General features: G+C 36.7%; 1 protein-coding gene across 16 annotated transcripts in view; it reads left to right on the forward strand.

Moving 5' to 3' along the window:
* The window catches only part of TENM3 (teneurin transmembrane protein 3), a 512354-nt gene that overhangs the window by 363651 nt on the left and 126962 nt on the right, over positions 1 to 21741 (forward strand). For 13 of the 16 annotated variants that reach the window (XM_065634158.1, XM_065634155.1, XM_065634160.1 and 10 more), the window contains 2 exons: positions 12325 to 12562; positions 17671 to 17763. In XM_065634158.1, coding sequence (XP_065490230.1) covers positions 12325 to 12562; positions 17671 to 17763 — 331 coding nt within the window. The remainder of the gene's footprint in view (positions 1 to 12324; positions 12563 to 17670; positions 17764 to 21741) is intronic. The other 3 variants (XM_065634163.1, XM_065634171.1, XM_065634170.1) reach the window with 1 other exon arrangement.

The following is a 21741-nucleotide window of genomic DNA, read 5'->3' on the forward strand; positions in this document are numbered from 1 at the left end:
GTTAAATATCAGACTTCTCAGCCTGAGACCATCTGCTTCCCTCGCAATCATGTACCACCCGCACACAAGAGTTGCTTGTCGCTGGCATTGGGGTTACAGCAGAAAACAAAAAGAAAGGCATTTTCCCATCTGATAGGTTAACCAGAAGATGGACCAGGGAAACGTGTTCAGGCGGAGGGGGTGGGATGATGTTAGAAGCAGAGCGGTGTTTCCCTGTGAGTAGAAGACAGCAGGCTTGCAGGAACTCCAGTCATTCAGATCTCCTCTGGCTCTATGTGTGTGTAAGATCTTGTCCCCCTTGACTATGGCAAAGCTTGCCTTCGAAATCAGTGGTGTCACATGGTGAGCGTACCAAGAAAAGCTTTCGCCAAGTTTGTTACTGGTGAAATGACAGCTGGTAGGTTTAAAGGGAGTCTACATGCTTTCAGCACATTAAATCATTTGAAACTCAAACTCTGTTTATTGTAGAAATTAGATTACTATTAGGAGGTTTCAGATGAATCTTTTTTTTTAAGAACTAAATTACATGCAGAATTTGTATTTCTGCCAGAAGGACATAGAATTGTAATGAATCGTTTTATTTAGCCTTTGCTTACTTCAGAAGAAGCAACGACGTCTCTTTTGCTGCTGCAGTTGCCTGGAAGGCAGGAGCATCGTGGAATTCAACTGGCATTTGCTAACACTGTATGGGAGATTTCCTCACTTTTCACTGCACCACGGAGGTGATTTACTTTGTGCTTATTTGTATTTTTTTGCCATTGTTTCAAAAACATTCGTTTCAGCTCTGCTCTTTTTGTGTCTTTATGTGTATATTATCTAGTTGGCTACTTAAATCAAAGGTTGTAGTTGAGAATTGTGATTTCTCTACCTTTTATCTATTCTGTCAGTGTCTGTCTTAAAACTACAGCAATGTTATTTAAAAGGAAGAGCTTACTACCACATGGATCAGCCCAGGGTTTTTTTAAGGAGCTTAGTTCAGGTGAGAAGCTGTAAAGTTTAGCTAGAAACTGACGTGAAAGATCACCTGCTGGAAGCAGCTTTGGAGCAGCAATGTGGCTAGGACATAATGAAAATATGCACAGGAAAAAGCAATGCCTACGGTCATTTATGAAATTATGTATGAAAATGGAATGTAAGAATTCTTTTCATAATTTGCTGGTTTATACATTTAAAAAACATTTCTGGAATTTCCCCCCTAACTTTTTGTTTATTATTGAACCATAGTTGTTTATTGTCATTACTACAGTATAGTCTGTTTAAGCTGTTCAGCATACTGCTGTCCTTCACAGCATTTGCAGAAATAATAATGAACCCATACAAATGGCTAATTAAATCACTCTCCATGTCCACTGATACCTCTGAAATTATCATAGATTTACTTCAGATGCTGTGCTAGATATGGGATTTGTGTTGATAAGTTACATGAACTGAGACAGTCAGACTGAAAGGTAGTTTTTTTGTTTCAACTCTTAGCAATTCAAAGTTTATGTTGGATTTGAGGGTTAATGACTCTGTCTTCCTTCCAAAAAGGGAAACAGCTGTACTGGAAACCCAGAGCATCTTTTAAGAAATCTTTTGCAATGGATTTGTTCTTTTGATTGATATCTAACTAGACTTAATTGTCATCAGAATATAATAAAATCTTAGTAAAATCAAGAGGTTTTGTAGGTTTAAAAAAAAAAAACAACACACCACATTAGGAGAAAGAGCAAAGTTCTAATTCACATATAAGCCTTAAAAGCTTATTTAAAGTCATTAGAGAACAATAGTTCCTCAGTTTGCTCTTTTGGAGGCTTCCTCCTCTTATGCATTTCTCTTCCCTTACGTAGTTAGGAGAAAAAAGTATTTAAAAGATATTTTGGAAGCTTGGTTCCCTGTTCTTTTCCTCTCTTTCATGATCTGCATATTCATTATACAGGTAGATCAGTTAATTGATCTGGAGGCAAAAATTGGTCTGCTGAGCTACTGCTTTACTCCTTTCTTGCTCTAAGGCCCAAGCTGCAGTCTATAAGAACTTTTACATTTAACTCTAGAGGCAAGGATTAAACTCCTTTTTTAAAAAAGCAAGACTGTAGGGCAGGCATCTAACTTCTGTGTTTTCCATAAAAGGTAGTTGTTATGATTTTATAATAAAATTGTATATGCTTCCTCATTTTTCTTAGATTTTTTTCCTGAGCTGTTCACATTTGCATCTCTCTGTGTTATTCACTCAACCTCTTTTCTGTGCAATTCTACCATTTTTTCCCCCGTGGTTTTCTTTTCATCTCAGTGCCCCGTTCCTTTTTCATTTCCTCCAAAGCAAAACACGAATCCCTCTTATCTGAGTTCTTTCAAATCAGATGAAACAAACTCACCTATTTGTGCTTAGAAGTTTTATATTGTGTTTTCCCATTCCTAGCTTATCTTTCACAGATTTTATTAGTGTGGCCTTACTTTCTCAGACGAGGCTGAGCACGCAGAACTTGGTCAAGAATTTCATCACTTGTAATGAACTAATTTGGGGGCCTTTCAAACTGCTTTTGGATTTGTAAATTTATAAGATTTACAAAAAGGCACCAATAACCTTGGCAAGTCCATGACAAAAATTCAGTTGACTTAATTAGTGAAGAATTTTCCCCCGGCTCTTGGAATCGAGGAAATCCAGTGGTTTGCTCCTTCTTCAAGAATGTCAACCATATGTCAGTAAAAGTCAAGTTTACTAAGTAGTAAAAGAGCTTTTTAGATGGTATTTTATTTATTGGGAAGAAAGGTGGTTTCTCACAGCACCGGTTGTGTCAGCTGTTAAGTATTACATTATCATGACTTGTGAGTGTATTTTTTCAGGTTAAAGGTTTGAAAGTTGGGGGGTTTAACCTGTACAGTAGTCACTGTGCTTCTAAAGTAAATAGCTTTGGCAAATTGTTTTTCTTGGAAGTGCTAAGAAATAAAATCAGAAGACAAAGACAAACATACAGTCGTAGCTCACTTTGGATTAATGATTTTGGATAGGAACCAAAATTATCTAACACTTGAAAACGCTAGGAAATCTATTAAGAAGTCATACATCAAACTTTGCAATCCATACTGCACTCCAGTTAAATGTGTGGTGTGAAATGAGTACATATATTAACACACTGACATTTTGCCTGAATCACGCTTATAGAACTTACTCAACTTACAGCTGAAGCATGGTACTTCTTTCTTATAACATTTATTTGTAAATCATAATTTTTACAGTCAAAATTAAGTGGCTATCTGTATTTGGTATAAGCAGAAGGTGCCAGATGAGCAGAGCAGGAAATGGGATACTCCAGATTGTTTTACCTGTGGTTTAGAGGCGGGTTTTGGCTATGTACTCAAAATTTTTTCAGATTAATTCTAGTCGTCTGTCAGCATTTTGGAAAGCTGAATTTTTTCTCCCCTTACAAAGTCCTTCAGCCGGACTTCTCCATTTTTGTTTCATGTTTTGTTTTCTTTCAATGAAAACCTGGATTCTCCGATTAAGAAGCTAGCCTTCAATTTGTGAACTCAAAACGTATTTCTCCACTGACTTCCATGAGTTATCAGCAAAGAAGATGATCTGAAGCTAGCAGTAATTGCATAACTTTCTCACTTCTGACTCTAAACAAGGAAGAAGGATGATCTGATTTATGAAGGTGCAGGAAGTCTGTGCTGAAAAGAAACAAGTATGACTTTAAGGGAAGCCTATGGGTTTGGTGATTCCCAGCCCCAGGGAGTACTTGTCTTTTCCCAGTTTGGTCTCCAGGTAAATTGCTGGAAATAAATCAATGACGTTTTTTCATTGGAGGGTTCTGTTTGGTTTCACAGGCCTCAGGTCCTAAAAAGAGAATAGAAATAATGTCTGTTAGTATCCCTGATAACTACTGTGTGGGTTAGTCTGTGGTGGAAAGAGATGGTGTTCATGTAATATGACAGCAGGATTTTAAGTACACTGTTGCTTCTAGTTCGCTCTGTGTGCATAGTTGCCATCATGTGTTTTATGCTGTCTTTTTTTTTTTTTTTTTGGTCTTGTAAAGCAAGATCATAAGTATGTTACCCTAGCAGGTTAAATTTCAATTTACTTTTAGTGGTGTTTGTGTACTTTTCTTTTTTCATCTTTCTTCTTAAATCTCTCTGGGGGAAAAGAGGCCACTATTAGGAAGGTTGTTTGCTGAACTAGTTCCACTGTAGCTTTTTTCACTGAAGCTGAAATATTTATGTCTGTTTCAGCTTTCATAAGGTGATTAAGCCATCCTCAACTCAGTCGAAAACCTGCAGAGTTTCAGTTTACATTATTACTTAAAATGTCTGCCTTGTGGATGACAGCAGCATCATCAGTTTTCCATGATCCAGGTGACTTTGTTCTCCCAATCTGAGCTCTTTCACCCAGTATGCTTTTGTAAGTCTCCTCCTTTAGCTGGTCTCTCATATGGTACCCTGGCCAAGAAGGCATGTATCATTCTATGGTATTTAAATTAAACAGATTTTGCCTGCGGTAATATTGACCGCGTGTTACATATGTATTGAAGGGGTTAATGGAGCAGTTGCAGGCTGGAGGTGGATATGTTGGAATGCTTTGAGAATCAATTCCAGCTAATGGAAAAAATGTTTTAAAAGTGAGCTGGTTCAGTTCCCACAGTGAACAACAGAGAGTGGAAACAACATTTAATAAAGCTTTCAGAAGTAAATCCTCTGATTCTTCCTTTCACCACCATCTGTGGAAGAAATGTCTGCTTTCTTCTCAACAGGCAGTATTTCTTCCTGCAGTGTATTTGCCTTACTCTGTTAGGTATCAAGAGAAAGCTCTTTACATCTTTGAACAAAAAAAAAATTTGAAAAATATGTTCTGTTCATTTGCCCTCTAAGACTTAAGTTTTATTGACTTTGCACATTTTTGTTTAAATGGCAGGTTGACCAAAAATTACCAGTCCTAAGATTCCTTCTCGGCTGCCCCTAACTATCTGGTTTCCAGTAAATTAAAGAACTTTTAACTATATGCATCTTGTTTAACAAAGGTGGATGCTGCAAATGTTGTACTTGGATTATTGGGGAATGTTGCATCTTCTGATTTATCTGTGTGTCACCTCCATTTTAAAAATTAAGTCATTTATAAGATTTGGCAAACATAACCTGTTACTTGTGAAAATAATACATTATTACATTTGTTGTCTTTTGTGGGTTTTTTACTATATGGTTCTTATGCAGAGTTGAGGGGCTTATAATAGTACTTTTGCATTGCTAATTATGATAAATATACACAGATTTAAATTAAGGAACAGGTTTTGTTCTATTGATAAACCTCACTGAAAACACAGGTTTTATTTTGCATTTGAAAATTGGCATGATCTTAAATGCAGGGCATATTTGTTGTCAACCATGAACGGTCTTTATGAAACCTGAAGAAGATTTGTGAAAACAGCCTGTAATAAAAATCACACATGCTTCATAAAACACTACTTGATAGATATCACTTGCACCATTAAGAACTAAACGACAAAGGATGTAATTTCAGTTCTGGCATGCAATATTAATCGAAAGCCTTTAAAGCATCTTGCTGATGGGAACTATGACAACACGACATTGAAGAATTACAAACCAGAGGCATCTATCTTAATCAGATTTTCAAAGTAAATGCCATAAAATAGAAAGTTATTTTGTCTGTCTTTCCCAGGGTCACATATGATATAGGGTATATAGCTTTTTAGCTCGTTTATGCTAAAAATACTAGAGACCAAAAAAATCTGTCTTTCGAGTAAGTTTTAAGTTCAGTTCATGTACTTCGGAAAGTTTTCGTAAAAAGATTATTAGTAACTGACGATTTCTGTTTACTGCAGTACAATTTCTAAAACATTATGGAGAATTGAATTATAAAACATAGCTGAGCTGCACAGATGTTATCAGTATGAAGTTGCTGAGGGGAAATACTTTGCTAAATGAATGCGAACTGAAAAGTCAAAGTCAGAGGTGTACCTTTAACCTGAAGTCGACCTTCTGCAGATAGCACATCTGAAAGACATTGGTAAAAATATATTTTCTTCAGTTCCTACAGACTGCAATTTTTGCTCATGACTCATTTCTTTGTATTCCAGCATATATTTAACTGGTAAAGAATAGCTTCCTCATAGGATATAGGAAGTTATCAAAATGTACTTTGTGGTTTAAAATACGAATGTTATGTGTTAGGGACTGTGCTACTGCCCTCCAGGGAGCTCCTGCTACTCTCCTCTTGCCATCTGGTAGATCTTAGACACTCACCGTGTGTGCACCATGAGACCATTTAGAGATTTTTCCACCATCAAATGAGTCTCTTCTCTTTCACAGCAGAAGTCTTCATTTCTCTTTTAAAAAGTAAAATAATGTTGAGATTTAAAGAGAAATATGTAACGTGAATAACAAAATTCAGGGGTTTTTAACAATTTCTTCCAAACTTAGGATATGTAAGCAAGGCAATGCATTCTTTCAGAGCATATTCTGCAGTTAAATTCACTGGTAGTTTCTCATTCCTGGGTAGCTTGACAGGTTGTCAGGCCCTACAGGCAGTGTACTGATGAGGAGACAAACATTGGCCCACTTTGATCAAGCTACTTGTATGACTTTTTGCTATTTTATATTATAATAGTATACACACACACACACACAAGATGCATATCTTGATCAAAGCGTCCTTGTCAGTTCTCCACATTCATGTCACCATGTAGCTGGCACAGAAGCACAGAGTGCTTCAGGACGAAGGCAGCAGCAGCAGCAGCTGTGAGTTAATTCTGTTTCCATCTGTATGTCCATTAGTTGTAAAGCAAGTTGTAAAGATAGTGCAGGCTGACAACATACCCGAGTGAAAGGGCTCTTGGGTGGTGGTAGGCACTGTGTCACCCCATTCCTTGGCTTAAGTGCATGGCTTGAATCCTTAAAGCAGTTGGCAGGACAGAGCCAATTTGGACATGGATAAGATTAAACAAATACCTTGGGATTGATCACAAAATGAGCATTTATCTTGGGTTGCCACTATAGCTTGTAGTAAATGATCAGAAAGGAAACTGAGTCTTGCACAGCTTGGCAGAAAGAGTACGCCGAAGCAGTGGTTCGTTCAAAAGACAGATCTGCCTAATTACAAAAGAACACTTAAATACTTCTTTTTTTTTTTTTTTTCTCTAAACCCATAATGTTCTTGTTTTTTCATTAATTAAATACAGCTTCTCATGAAAGGTGCTCCCAGCCAGAAACTTCTAGAGCCAATGGTTTTATGTGCATGCAGAGTCGCTGAAGCCCTGGCCATAGCAGGGCAGGTCTTAGCCTTCCGTAAGCAAGGACTTGAGAAAAAAAACCAAACCAAACAAAAAACTCCTTTGGGAGCTCTGGGAAAAGTTAGGCCATAATACCCACTCTCTTCAATTTTCAGGGATTTCCATGTGTCCATGTGTCAATTAGGTAAAATTTTAAGCCCATCAGAGTGTTTTAATTAGGAAATCAAACCACTTGTTAGGGAAATTACCTTTGACTGCTAGCAATCAAAGGCTAGCAGACCAGGACCAGTGACATGGAAATGAAAGGTCATATTTTTTACCAGTTTTCTAAAATATTCAGTCTTTTCCAGCTGGTTACTTCTGGTATATATTGTGGATATTTGCTTTAGCATGGCAGAGACTCTTCTGAAGAGAGAGGAAAAAAGGAGCACCCTGACTAAATAAGAGTTAAGACTCTTGCAGACATAGATACTGAATTACATTATGTTCACATTTGAAATGTTTATATCGTAATGGAAGTCTTCGCTTTTGTGTTTGTCATGGAAACTCAAAGTTGACATTAATTATACACTATTAAAAAAGCGTAATCCTTATCAAATGGAAATCATCTCTTTTTCTTAGAGGAGTAGCTAGCTGACAGGTCTCAGTGATCTGTCTGTTACAGAAAGGCTATCAGGCAAAATGTGCAACAAATTACTTTCTTTGGATACTCGGTCTGCTATTCTCCTTCTGAATTAACCCCTTTCCCCCAAATGGCAGTAGTTATTTTAAATGTCTCTCTCTCTTTACCTTCTCCTGTTACATATGCATCTTTCTGTATTCTTTCATATACTGTTCAAATTGTGTAACAATTAAATGATAAAATTAATTAAATGCAAATTACTCTTGGAAAAGGTAGAGAGAAAAAGGTTTTGTGAAAGGCTATAGAGTGCATATAATTTACCTCTACAATTGAAATGGCTGCTTTGCTTCACTGCAGTTCCCTAGGGCAAATAACAATTTAAATATGTTTTGAAAAATTCATATAGCTGTAGTAAGACAGCTTTCCACCCGATTTCTTGTGACTTTTCTGAGTTCTGTACATATGTTCACATACATAATTATCGGATGCTGACTTATGCAGCAAATGCCTCAAAAATGTGGGGCTTTCTTGTTGCACCTGAACAACTTGAATGCACAGGCCATTTGCTGGGCCAATTTGCATCTTGCTGCAGAAATCTTCTCTTTAAGATGAATGGGACTGCTCTACAGTCATTAAGGTCTAGACCGAACAAGAAAGTTTTAATTAAAACATAGACGTAAGCCCACCTGTATCCGTACCTGCGTATTTTTAGTGTGAACAAGGCATTGCTGTTTAGTTTAAATAAATTAGAATTGCATTTAAAGTCCAATTTAAAGCAAAGCAACTGTAACTTTCTTAAACAGTTTTTAAGTATTTCAATACAATTGTGCTTTATCAGATTTCAGTGCTCATTCTTCTTTCTGATAGTCTATAAGAATGCAATTTCTAGTAAGTGGTTTCTTGTGAGGGCCCTGGCCAAGTCCCAAGACCACCAGTCTTTTCGCTAACAAAAGGAAGAACCGTTTCCCTCTGGGATTCCTGTTTTCCAACAAGCTGATGGGTAGAGACCAAGGAGAAGTGACAGGGTCTCAATACTGGCCACTGTGGCCCATGCGGGACTACTTTCCCTAGCAGTGGTCTCCAGTGTTGCACAGCTCGTGAAGTGTATGTATCTCTGTCATGAAACTCCTGCTGTCTTTATCAATTCCTTAATTATGAAAAGCAAAGAAACAGCACTTTTCTGGCTGTGGTGCTGATTTCTCAAGGGGCCTGTGTGAATCGCATAACATATACGCCTCAGTTTCCCTGCATGTGCAATGAGAATATTTTCATAGTGTCACGGGATTGTCAGGAGGTTTAGTTACTATTTAAGACTGATGGCTTTGTGTGGAAGTTGCAGTAATACTGAAAGCTGTTCTTTAGCTATTAACTCCTTAAAAGGGGAGTAAAAAAAGGGGAATCTGGCTCTGGCTTCAGAACGGCGTTCAAAACATGACTGTTGTGATGATTATATCTTCCTCACAAATCAGTGCAAGATTGAAGTTTCTGTTAAAAATTCCATGACAGTCAGAAGAACTGTCAGTTCAGGAAATCCGGCAGGTTGAAGAAAAGGTCGAAAGAGCAGTCCTCAGTGATCTCTCAGTCAGAATAGCAACGCAGGACTGAAGAAATTTAGAGGAATATAGATTTTAGTTCTATTGATTTATGGAAAATCTAATCTTGTTAGGCTCAATTTTACCTGTAGCTCTTGCACAATTAGAAGAGGAATAAATCATTGCAGGTTTTTCAGGCATTTCTGGTTCTGCAGAGGCTGTAGATTCTGTGCCTGTTGAAGTCGCCCTCAAACCCTAGAAAATGTCACCTGGCAGTGTCCTGGAGGAAGAGACAGGTGGGCTTTGAGGATGTGTGATCTTTGCAAAGTTGCACTTGCTGTGCTCCTCTCGCTCCCTTCTAGCCTGCACTTATGGTTACAAGCTCATCTCGCAAGTCTTAATTTATTTTATATGTTCCTCTGAAGTTTCAGTGTTAGTAACGTTTATACATGACATATCTGAAGGGCTTTGTAGGTTCACAGTAAATTTCTGGGGGAATAATCTCAATCCCAAACAGTGGCCTGAGTATCTGGCCTGTGGGCTGAGGAATACAGTTTCACTTCTCCAGCATGTTATCGGTATACTAACTAGATATGTTGCTTGGAAAGGGCATAAATATCCTTTACAGAGGCTTTACCATCCTTCTTCCTTGTTGGTAGAGTCTGTGGGAAGGTCTGACACTTGCCTGAGCCAAGCCTGCAGGCCTGAAATAGTCACCTTACTCACACCCTCCATTGCAAGAGAACAGCGTAGCAGATGATGGCGCAAGGTCTTTAGTACTAAAAACGATAGATTAAAAGAGTGATTCTTCAGATGAGATTTTAAATGAGAAGAGGACCGTGTTGCACTGACTATGGCAACACTGTTCAACAAGGCTTAGGCAGGTAGGAGAGGCAAAAAAGAGAATGACAAAGACAAAAAGTCAGGCCCATAGGACAATTTTGATTAAGTAGTTTATCTGATTAAAAATAAATTACAGAAAAATATTTATTTTCACCGATAAGTTTTTTGTCATGTAATTAATCATTTATACTTATATGTATTTACACATGCTCATGCGTAAAAAAAATTTACACAGACGTGTATGCATATATAAATTTCTACATACACATATACCTATATATTATAAAATATAGGGCCACAGCTAATTCTGCACCAGCTGATAAATAGCTTGTAACGTAAATCAGATAAAATTTTAAGTAGACACAGGGGAAAAAAGTCTTTGCTAGTGTTAGTCTGTTAATTTTCTGTTAGCTGTCTTGTTGAAATGTGACTTGAAGCCCTTGATAGTGATTGCACTCACATGCAGCAACATCCTTTGTGGTGGTGTTGGTAAAGACAAAGCTCATCATTTGTATCCTTCCTGGAGGGTAATTTTTCATTAATGTGTTAGGGATTTGGTGTTGAAAACCTTATTGGCAATGTAAAAGTTGTCATTATTTTAATGGCAGATTCAGCATTGCTGTGGTTCATGACAAACGTCATATTGACCACACAAGGTAACTGCAAATGAGAATAGGCTCTCAGAAAGGAAATTACTACAAAGGCTGGATTTCCTGTTTAAGCTTAGCACGTCTATTCCTTAAAATTCTCAAATTTTCTTATGTTCACAACATGCAAAATTACTCATTGTTAATTTATTTTTATAGTAGTCACCTGTAAGTTATTGCAAACATTTGTTTCGACAGAAATACTTTTCCTGTGTTCTTTGTGCTGAGGTATTGAGTTTGTAACAGTTTGCAGTTATAACCAGTTCCAAACAGGGAATTGCTTATGAAGATCAAACAACTAGCCTAAGAACTACGTGAAAGCATTTACACTGTGAGCAAAGTGCAGGCCCTGTATCTTCTGCTCTGCTAAAGACTTGCATTTATATTATTAAGTATGTTCTGCTACACTACTTTAGGAAATAGATTGCAATTTGATTTACATATCGTTAAGTGCTACATTTTTAAGTGTCATCAATCATTCCTAAATCATGATAAATGAAGTGTCATAGCGTTTTTTTAATTTTGTGTTTATTGTCTTGTATGACAAGGTTTGTCTTCTGTTTATGTCTTATTTACTACTGATTTTGCAGAACAGATTGTTAAAACCTAACATTGATGAAGATATTTGATTGTGGGTTTTGCTGTTTTGATGTTTTGGTTTCAAGCTTTATGGGTGTTGTGTGCTTTGGTTAAGTCAAAAAATATTTCCTTTTGTTTTGATGGCCTAACTCTCTGATCACCTGTGACTTACTCCAAAACTGTAGTTATATTGCATAGTGTGAAGTTGGAAAATCTGTTCTGCGTGTGTTCTAATGGATGTGACGGTCATTAAGTATATGAGTCTTCTGACGTTGTAATCAGATGTGATTCAGTCTGTTAAATATCCATGAAGCAACATCTGCTTCACAGAGTGACCTTCTGCTAAAGAATACTTAGCATCTATTAGCGGATCATAGTGCAGATCTGCCTTATTTGAAAGGCACTAAACTAGAGTAGTCTACTGCTGTTTAGCAGCTAGCTTGTAATAATTTATTGCCGTTAAATAAAGCTTAAAAAAAATCCATTAAATAATGATAGGGAGTATATGCATTTTGAAAACCTTTGTGTTCTACTGAAATTACCCATTTAATTTCAGGGTTGGTTTGTTAAAAAAAGCTGAAATCTAAAGGCACATTAGGGGATCTGTCAGATGCTATCTTCTGTAGGTGTTAATAAAACCAGATTAAAAAAAAAAAAACCCTGAAATTAATACCAAAAGCAATTTTACCATCTGTTGTATATTAATTAGAACTTTGTGTATCAAGGGTAAACTTGCTCTTAGAGAATGTCACTGGATGTCTGCTAATAGAATAATATGCAAATATATTAGATGATAGGGTTATATTGAATTTCTCATTCTGCTTTGGTTGTAGCAAATGCTAAGATGGTGTATAACGAACTTTAATTTTCTTTCTTCTTAGAACAACCTCCAAATAACCAAGGCCAGTCGACCCTGCAGCCTTTGCCACCTTCTCACAAGCAACATTCAGCACAGCATCACCCATCCATCACCTCACTTAACAGAAACTCACTGACAAATAGGAGGAATCAGAGTCCGGCCCCGCCGGCTGCTTTGCCCGCCGAGCTGCAAACCACACCTGAGTCAGTCCAGCTGCAGGACAGCTGGGTCCTTGGCAGTAATGCGCCACTGGAAAGCAGGTAAATACTTAGGTACTACTACAGACTGTGACACTTCTAAGGAAAATCATTAACTTGATGAAAGATGACCAGCAGCTAATACTGCCATCATTCAGCGAACAAAAACTGCAAACCTTTCAGTACTAAAAGCTATCCTCTCCAATCCACAGTGATACTCTTTTCCCTTACAATGCCTATTGCAGAGTAATTGGACTCAGTATAATAATTTTTCCAGACAAGCATTTTCTTTCCTGTTCATAATATATGACTTTTGACTATTTGAAGAAATTTCTTGTCTTGCTTGCCAGATATGTTATGTGTCAAATATATACTGCCATACAGATCGAATCTCGAGGAACTTTCAGTAATACTTTTTAACTCTTGTGCTTGGTCGCCTTAAAGAAATACCCATGTGAGGCTAGGTGTTGTTTAAACTTGTCTAGGATCTGGTGAGATGAAAGAACTCGCATAGTTCTGGTATAATGATAAATTTTTCCTCATTCTTTTTTGTCTTTTATAATTGATAACTGGCTCTATGAAAGACGCATAAAGGGTGACACTAGCTTCTTTAGATGCAGAATGATCTATAAAAAGATTGTATAGGACTTACTGGCACAGAGCTGAATTTACCCACAGTGATTAATTAATACTCATGTAACACTCAGTCACCACTAAGTTTTTATTAACGAAAGCTATAATATTCCAATTTAGTCATCAAACTGAGCATTTATAACTATATTAAAGCTGACAGTAATTATTGAAAATGTCTATGAAATCCCTTTAGTTCATTCTTTGAATCCTTTCAAATTATGTTTTGTTGCAAAGTAAAGATAGTCCAGCTGATGGTGACTAATTTAAAATATACATGACCTTAAGATTCTCTATTAGCTAGTTTTGTCCCTGTAGATGTTTCAGGCAACTCCTCTGTCAGGCTGTTGGGAATGGCTAGTCCTTGTCTTAGTTTTCTTGGACCCTTCTGTATTGCTTATGAGACAGAGACACTGTGGAATAGGATCCCGCTGAAGGGATTTCATCATCAGATTCAGACAATTTAGTACATTAAGAAAGAGTTTTCCTATATAGAAGAAATAAATTTGTAGTTGGAATAAGATGTTTGATGTTTTCCAGACTGGTTAATCTTCAGTAAATGGGTAAGGTCTTTGATATTTGCTTCTATGGCCATATATGTTTTTATTGTGTTTACAGAGAAAAAGACAGGAATTGAATGAGAATGCCACTTCCAACCTGGAGTAAATTTTTTTGCCCAGTAGAGTCTTTTCGTCTTTTAAATGTTCTTGATTAAAAGCTAAGGATATTTGAGTGTTCAAGTTTTGAACACTTGTGAATGAGCTGAAATGCAAAAATTTCACATAAAAACTGACAGAGGCCTACTGTAGTTTCTCTAATAGTCTCACTTGGTTGGAACTCTGGAGGTGAAGAACCTGTCTTATTTGTCATTGATTTTTCTCTTTTTGGCTAAGGTTCCCTACTGAGTGTGATTCTTAGGCTCAGTTTCAGCTATATTAACAACTTTGTCATAGGTCTCTTCCTTCATCCTTTTCTCAGCCTAAAAGAAAGTTTATTTCATCTTTGCTAATATTTTAGCTTATGCCCATAGTCAGCTTTTTTTTCCCCCTCTCTTTTTTTTTTTTTTCCCTCTCTTTTTTTTTTTTCTTTTTTTTTTTTTTAATCTGACTTGGGTGACAGCCATTTAGAGGTACAGAATGTGAATGTCAGCATATATACATAGCTATCTTTCTCTATAGGCTCATCTCGGTGATGGTGGCATAAAAATGATACACAACATGCTGTCATGTATAGCTGGATAGTGAATAGGCCATTCTTGTGTATGTGCATGTAGGTAAGAGAGAGATGTGTTTGCAAAGCCTGAGGGAGGTTTTAGTCCCTATCACTTTACAGTAGTAATGGAAGTGACTTTGAAATATGTATTTCATACTATTGGATTCAGTTGTATATTTAATAGAATATTATAGAATTTGCCTCTGTATAGAGTTAATACTTTTGTGTAAAGCATTCATGTTACTGGTTAAACAGATGAACTGTGAAGTGACGGATCAATAATGTCCAACAGATATTCCAGTTTATGGTTTTCTGAATATAAAAAGACTAATTCCTTAACATTTTATGAGGGCCTAAAACCATAACTTGAATTATATGAGTGCTTCTTTCATCTTTGATGCCATCTGTAAATGACAATGACATTACTGAGCAGTGGCAGAAATTGTCTTCACTCTATTGGGGCTAAGTAAAATCTACACGTAAAAAAACCCAGCAGGACAGTAAGAAAATATTTCCTGCAGATTTCCTCTGATTTCTTGCAGACTGCGGTATCTTTTCATTGGACGCGTAATGATCTTTACTATTTGTCTGTTCCCCAACCTGCTGCAAGTTAGATTCAGCTCTAGAAGCAATAGACCTGCTGGAAAAGCCAGCACAATAGAAAAATATTAACTGTTGAAGAAATAAGCAAGCAGGACTCTATTGAGCATCTTTCCATTTTGTACTTGGAATTATTTGTTGGATAGCCAAAATAATGCAAATACATGACTACATGTCAGGTGTCTGAATACTATAAATGATTATTAAGTAGTTATAATTAGTAGTTTTTTCATTATCATTGGTCTTTAAGTTTTTATTCACCTATTAGTTTTACTAGTGAGTTCCTGAGCACCAGGATCATTACATTCACATGGCTTTGCATTCTAGTAGGATCTAAATTACTGATATTTCAAAATACTTAGTAAATCACTTCTTTAAATGCTTTCTGTGTTAAATATTTGAACATGCAGAATTTTTCTAATGCACAATCAATTAGGTATGTTAGAAATGTGCAGAGGAAAAGTATGTTAGAATTTGTAAATTTGTTGATAAAAGGGAGCTGGTAGCATCTCTTAGTGCATTTTTCAGGTAATATTTCATTAATTTTAGGCATTGAATGTCAAAGATAAATTTGTCAGCAAGGGGAAATTTACATATTCCAGTCAAGAAATAAATCTCCAGGAATATTATATAACTTTATTCAGAACCTGTGCTAACGTGTCAGTGAATCAAAGAGAGATCTGCTTTTTCTTTCTTGATTTGCTGTATAAAATACTGCGTTTTTTGATGGATGGCTGTATGTTGTATAATGGATTGTGAATTTTTTATAGACACTAACAGAGAAACTCACATGTTTTTCATAGTCTGTACTGATACTGTTTAGTCTTCTCTTACCCATAACTTAAAAATAGAATGGGTAGGAACATTACCAGATTCAGTTACTTATCTACTAATTTTACCAAGAAGAAAGAGACAACTGGTTAAAGAAATACTTGATGTCTGGAAAGTATTTCAGCATTTTCAAGGATTTAATTAAGGTACTAGAATACCTCAGAAGTGGTACAGACAAAACAGTTCCTAGAAAGTCTTACTTCAAAATCATTCTGCAAGCTTGATCCAAACTTCATTTTAGAATACGAAGATTTTAGTAACTCCTGAAGTGTTACAAACATACCCATATGTCTTCATTGGGGTGGATTGCCAATGAAGCTAGCACCTTCAGTATTGATTAAAATGTGGAAAGGGTGTTGGTAGTTTCCAGGGAAGTCTTAAATCAATTTGTGTAGAGGCTGATGGATTTTCTGCAAAAGCACAGTGTTGCTGGAGGTTAAAGTCTGCTCAAAGCAGCTATTTTACACATTCCATCCATTAAAACAGTGCCTGGTTTAATCAAATTCAAAATTGTTCCATTCTCTAAGTCTTCCAGGTTTTCACACATGGACTTGATTAGACATTTTACTTGTATTGAGAAGGCATGGCACAAAATAAAGGCAGACACTGGGGATGGAGTTTGAGTCCTGTTCTTCTGAAGACCCCATGTGTGATTGTGAGCATGCCCCATTGCTGGTCTGCAAGTTGGGAAAACAGGACTCTACTTAGATTGCTGAGAGCATGAATGCATTTTTAAAGATTGACATGCCATAATTATGGTGTCAGTATATACATACAGAATCACAGAATGGTTAGGGTTGGAAGTGACCTCTGGAGATCATCTAGTCCAAGCCACGTTAGGCATGTTTATTAAGTCAAACAACCAGTATTGTTTTCAAAGAGTAAAGTTGAGTTTAAAAGTTCGGTTTTCTGATTTCTGATTCTGATGCAGTCAAGTGCTCACCAAGCATCTGTGTTTGAATCCTACCACACTGGGCCCATATGCTTATAAGCTTCCTTTGGTGTCAATAGTGTCTTACGTTAGATTTTTGCTTGATCTCTCTGGTATCCTTCCTGCTTCAAAATCCCTTGCTGTCACTGCGAATACTTGGAATTTGGCCATGCTGTGTATTTCATCCCCTGTATCTTAGACAAGCAGTGATAGTCCAGAATTCAGTAGTATTTGCACAGTATTGCTTGAGTTTATCATTCCCCTCTTCAAAGATACGCAGCCATTGAGGCAGCATGGACCTATTTTTTTCCAAACTAATATTTTCCTGGTTTAGACAGGACAAAAGAAGTATGCACTTCTCAACAAAATAGTAGTGCCTAGCTTTGTTCCTCCCCCTTCATTTTCTTGCCATTCCCTGAGAGAGCCAGAGTCTGTGGTCCTTTCCTTCCCCTGCTGCTGTGCAAAGCTGATTGCAGATGAGATCTCCACTCACTCTATAGCCATCCCTCTGCGTATTTTCTGGTTGACTGGCTGTGCCAGATAGGCAGCAAGAGACTGTCATTTAATGGTCTCAGTTCACTTTTATTGCTTCATCTCTGGTCCAGCCTCATCAAGTAAACAACATCCCCCACTAAGCACTGTTCAGTCCTTAAGCCTGTCTTGCCAGAGGCAGCAGCCAGGAATTTTATTCAAGGACTTGCACGTAAATAAGGGATCACAGCAAAGGGCAGTGACCACCTAATGGTAGCCTTGTAACACCATGTCTTCAAGTTACAATCCAGTATGTAGTTCAGAGAACAGCCTGGAAGGCAGATAAATCCCACATTCAAAATGCAGTTGCAGTTTTGCACATTTGTAGAAAAAGGAAGTTATACAACAGAATTAGTATATTCTTTTTGTGGGATCATCCCATTCTTTAATTTGAAATTGCCACTCTAATTTCATCTTTTTGTATCTTTGTGTATAGAGAATTAGGAAATCAAGCAGTCCTTGCAAATGGTCATGACAACCTTATAGAGATGGATGTGTTTTCTCCAACATATCACGATAGCAGTTATGGGTATGTGACTCTAAGTGTTTGCATGATGCTAACTGTTGACACAGGAGACAAAAATGTGATTAAAAAAAAAATTGCTTCCAATAGTCGAAAACATCTGGGACAGGCTTCCTTATCTTTATATATGATTTTTTAAATATTTTATTAATACTTTAAATAATTCGTCATACTGATTCATGGTAAATACAAAATGGAAAACTTTGCCAAATCTTGTTTGCTTTCACTTAAGAAAGTAGAAGTGCAATTGAGATTGTGTTAATTCTCTGTGGCCTGATTCTGCAAGCTGTTGCAACCTATTCGCATTGTTAGACATTTGCCAGATCTGATCCTGAGTTTGTAATGTATTTACTGCTTAGCAAATGTTTGTTTTAGAAATATTATGACATATTAATATAGCATAAGAAATGACCAAAGAAGTTAAGAAGAATTACATATCTAATCTGTAATTTTTATCAGCTAGTTTGAAATTAGAGCTGCTGATAAGTATATAACTGGAAACAGAGAATTCCATATAAAGGAACATTTCAATTAATTTAAATAAAATTTATATTACAGAACTGTTCCATATCTGCTTAACATTGTCATTAATATCAGTCTTGTATTTGAATTATGTTTGGGCATTCTTACACCAAATCATTAGTTTTGGTTTCTGATGCACACACACACAAAAAGAAAAAAAAAAAAAGTACAAAGTATCATTTCTAACAAGTTCCAGCCTGTTAATCAGCACAGTATGCTAGATTTTAGTAAAGAATTATTAATCATAAATTTACCTTTTTTTGTTAATACTATGCTAAAAGTCAGAGCTTTATGTCCAAATTCTGTTTTGCTAATTGTAACTCTTAACATTATAAAAGAGATAAGGTGCTATTTGATTAAATGAGATTTGCATCTGCCCATTAATAACTAATTAACCTGTAAAATACATTGACACTGTACATTGATCTGCTTCGTATTCCAAGAGCTCTTAAACATTCACTTACCCACATTAAAATCAACAGCAGGAAGAGAATGGTATGTTAAATTCAATTAGTTAATCATTATCAGCAAACTCAAAGATATTGCAGATATTTACCAGAAGACCCTAATATATTTTCTTTAAAGTGAAAATGTAAGCATATTGTATTAAAAAAGAACAAAACCAAACATTATTGTTCCCTGTAGACCAATTACCATACAATACTGATTCAGGTGCATAATTGCTGAAGTAGAGTTAATGGAACTGTGCCTGGTTTATGCTTTATATGTTTGTAATGGAACTGCCCAATGCAAGTATTTTAGCAAATGGACTATGTTATACAAAATTCCTGTTAGTTGATACTAATTCAGGTAAACATACAATGAAATTTATCTTGTTTGTAATCCCTTCATTTTTAAAATTATGCTAGCAGGGATCATCTCCTGGTGTGAAGGTTGTCCAGAGATAATAACACATCAGTTCCAAAGCATAATAGATTTGAGACTATAACATGCTATCAGCATGAAGATTCACTTTATCAGCCTCACTAACATACTGTGTCACAGCTAGAATCATTATATATTTGGATTTTTGTTTTCATGTCATGCATGTGTTACATTATGATATACTATTTCTTAGTTCGTATGGCTTACGGAGAGAATATTTATCTAATGAATTTGACAATTTTACTGTTAATAATGGTAATAGAAATAGACATTTGGATAGAAATTCTAATGATTCATAGTCCTAGACCTAAAGAATAGTTGTTTATAGCTTCAAGAGATTTGTGCACAGTGCATTAATTATCATAAGACAGCTGGAAATCTCGAAGTATTTTAATGGTATGTGTTGTTGGCTTTACTTCATACCACTATTCTTTTCTCTAATGTGTAAACATGTGTTAGTATACATGTTGACAAATCAGATTAGTTTGAAGTAAAAAGTCTTTTTCTTTTACCTAACCTGATAGTCCTCTCTCCAGGTTACCTAGATGTCAAAATCTGGAGGGAAAAAAAAAAAAAAAAAGATTCACTACCAGTGAATTACTGTATTTCTTACAGATAGAGCTTCCTGCCATTTTCTATTCCTGTAGAATCTCCTCATTTTCTGAAAATTTTGTATTTTTTGCAGGGTTGGGGTTTGAAAACTTCCTGTTATATTTAAGTAAGATTTCTCTGCAGGGAGTTTTGCTGGGGGTTTTTGTCATCTGTTGGGGAAAAAGTTCAGGAGAGCTGAGCTTAAAACAGGTCTGTTTGTTATAAGGGCATAGTGAACTAAATTTAAGAGTGGGAGAAGCCAGCACTGCAGGCTGGAGAGAAAACAACTAGAAATGACTGGGCACAAAAGGGGTAAGAGTGGGTGTGCAAATGGGCAGATGGAGTAGTCCAGAAGAAGAAACTCAGTGTGGTTGATTAGGTAAGGTAGGACTTAGTTAAAATGCTGGAGGACGAGAGACTGAATATCTAGGATGAAAACCAAAATTATTCCTTGTCCTTTATTGCTTGTGATTACTTCTGAAATCCTTTTGAGTAGCATATACCTCGGCACCTATAGAACTGACTCAAGATGATGAGAAACCTTGGCTGCTGGCATATGCTCTACTAGTGACAGAAGCCAGAAATAATCAAACCAAAGGTTTTGCATCTGTGATTTCCTATGCTGATAAGAAGCTTTTCATGCAATCTCTGACGTTTCTTCAAATTTGCTTTAAAAAAATGCAAGTTAAACAAAAAAGCCCACTTTAGTAAAAAGTCATCAATACCATAAAGTTAAGTGCAAAGTTAAAAGCAAACCTCTTTCTGCAGTTGCATGGCTGCACTTGAGACTGCCATCCCAATAAGTGCAGCTTAGTTGAACCAGAAAGGAATTTTAACAGATTCTGGAGATTCTCTCTGTCACATTCAAACAGGTGAGAAAACAACACCAAACATCATGGCAAAGCAAAGACCTGCATGACTGTATAGTGCCAGCATCCAACATCTCTGATAATGTTGGTTGCACAAAGAGAATTCCAGCTCCAAAAAGCCATATGTGAAAATGAGTACCATTAAAGATAAAGCATCACCCTCTTTTTGGCACAAGGTGTAATCCTCTGCCTTGTTGAACCCTTGGATGGTGGTCTCTCAAATCTACAAGTCTTGGCATGTTGCATGTGAGAGAGTACCCAAGTGTAGTATTCAACAAGTTTTCACCAAGGAACAATGAGGACTGGAAAACAGAAAGACGGTTGCATCGCATGTACATGCACAATTGCCATGTTGGTGGTAGTGGCTGTAATTCAGAGGTTATGACAGTGCTGTCACTGCAGTGACGTGAATCTGGCTATTTGAGTGACTGCTGGTAGTGTAGTAGTGGCGCCACAGTTTATATTGGGTTATCAAGGACTCTGAATGGAAAGAGAACCACAGCTATGGACATCAATAAGTGAGCTAAGGTTCACAGATCCATGGAAACTTCAGCCTGCTTGCAGCTTGGGCAGAATCAGATCCTATCAGTCACTGGCAGAGCAATACTTCACTTCCTTAACTTCCCTCTGGTGATATTTTCTTTTAAAATGTCCAGTAGTTCAGTCAGGTCTTTCAGCCGCAGGAGAAATTTCAACCTTTGTTTCAACTTCTGAATTAATCTTTGGGTAAATAATGCACCTCCAAGTCTCTCTTAAACCACGTTTGCTTTTTGAAAATGTCTTCATGAGCCTTTTGAGATATTTGGATCAATTGTTCTCTTTCAGATTTATGAAAAAAGCAAGAGTAGTAAATGAGATTGGAGAAGTGCTTTTGCCCTACGTTTCTTCTTTCATTTTGTCCCTGGAACTGGCCAAGGTTAGAATACCTCATTTCAGAGGCAACTTTCTGTCTTTGTGTATCTTGGTAGGGATATGATTCCAGAAGAGCAGAGAACAAGATCAGGAATTGTAATACAAATTCTTAGTGCTTCCATGAGCATTTCCAGTTCTCACTGCAAAATTCAGACGCTTTCCTCTACTCTCTCTTTGGAGAGAGGAGGACTGGAACAGCATGAAC

Source organism: Caloenas nicobarica, chromosome 4 (genome assembly GCF_036013445.1).
Source record: "Caloenas nicobarica isolate bCalNic1 chromosome 4, bCalNic1.hap1, whole genome shotgun sequence".
Lineage (NCBI taxonomy): Eukaryota > Metazoa > Chordata > Aves > Columbiformes > Columbidae > Caloenas > Caloenas nicobarica.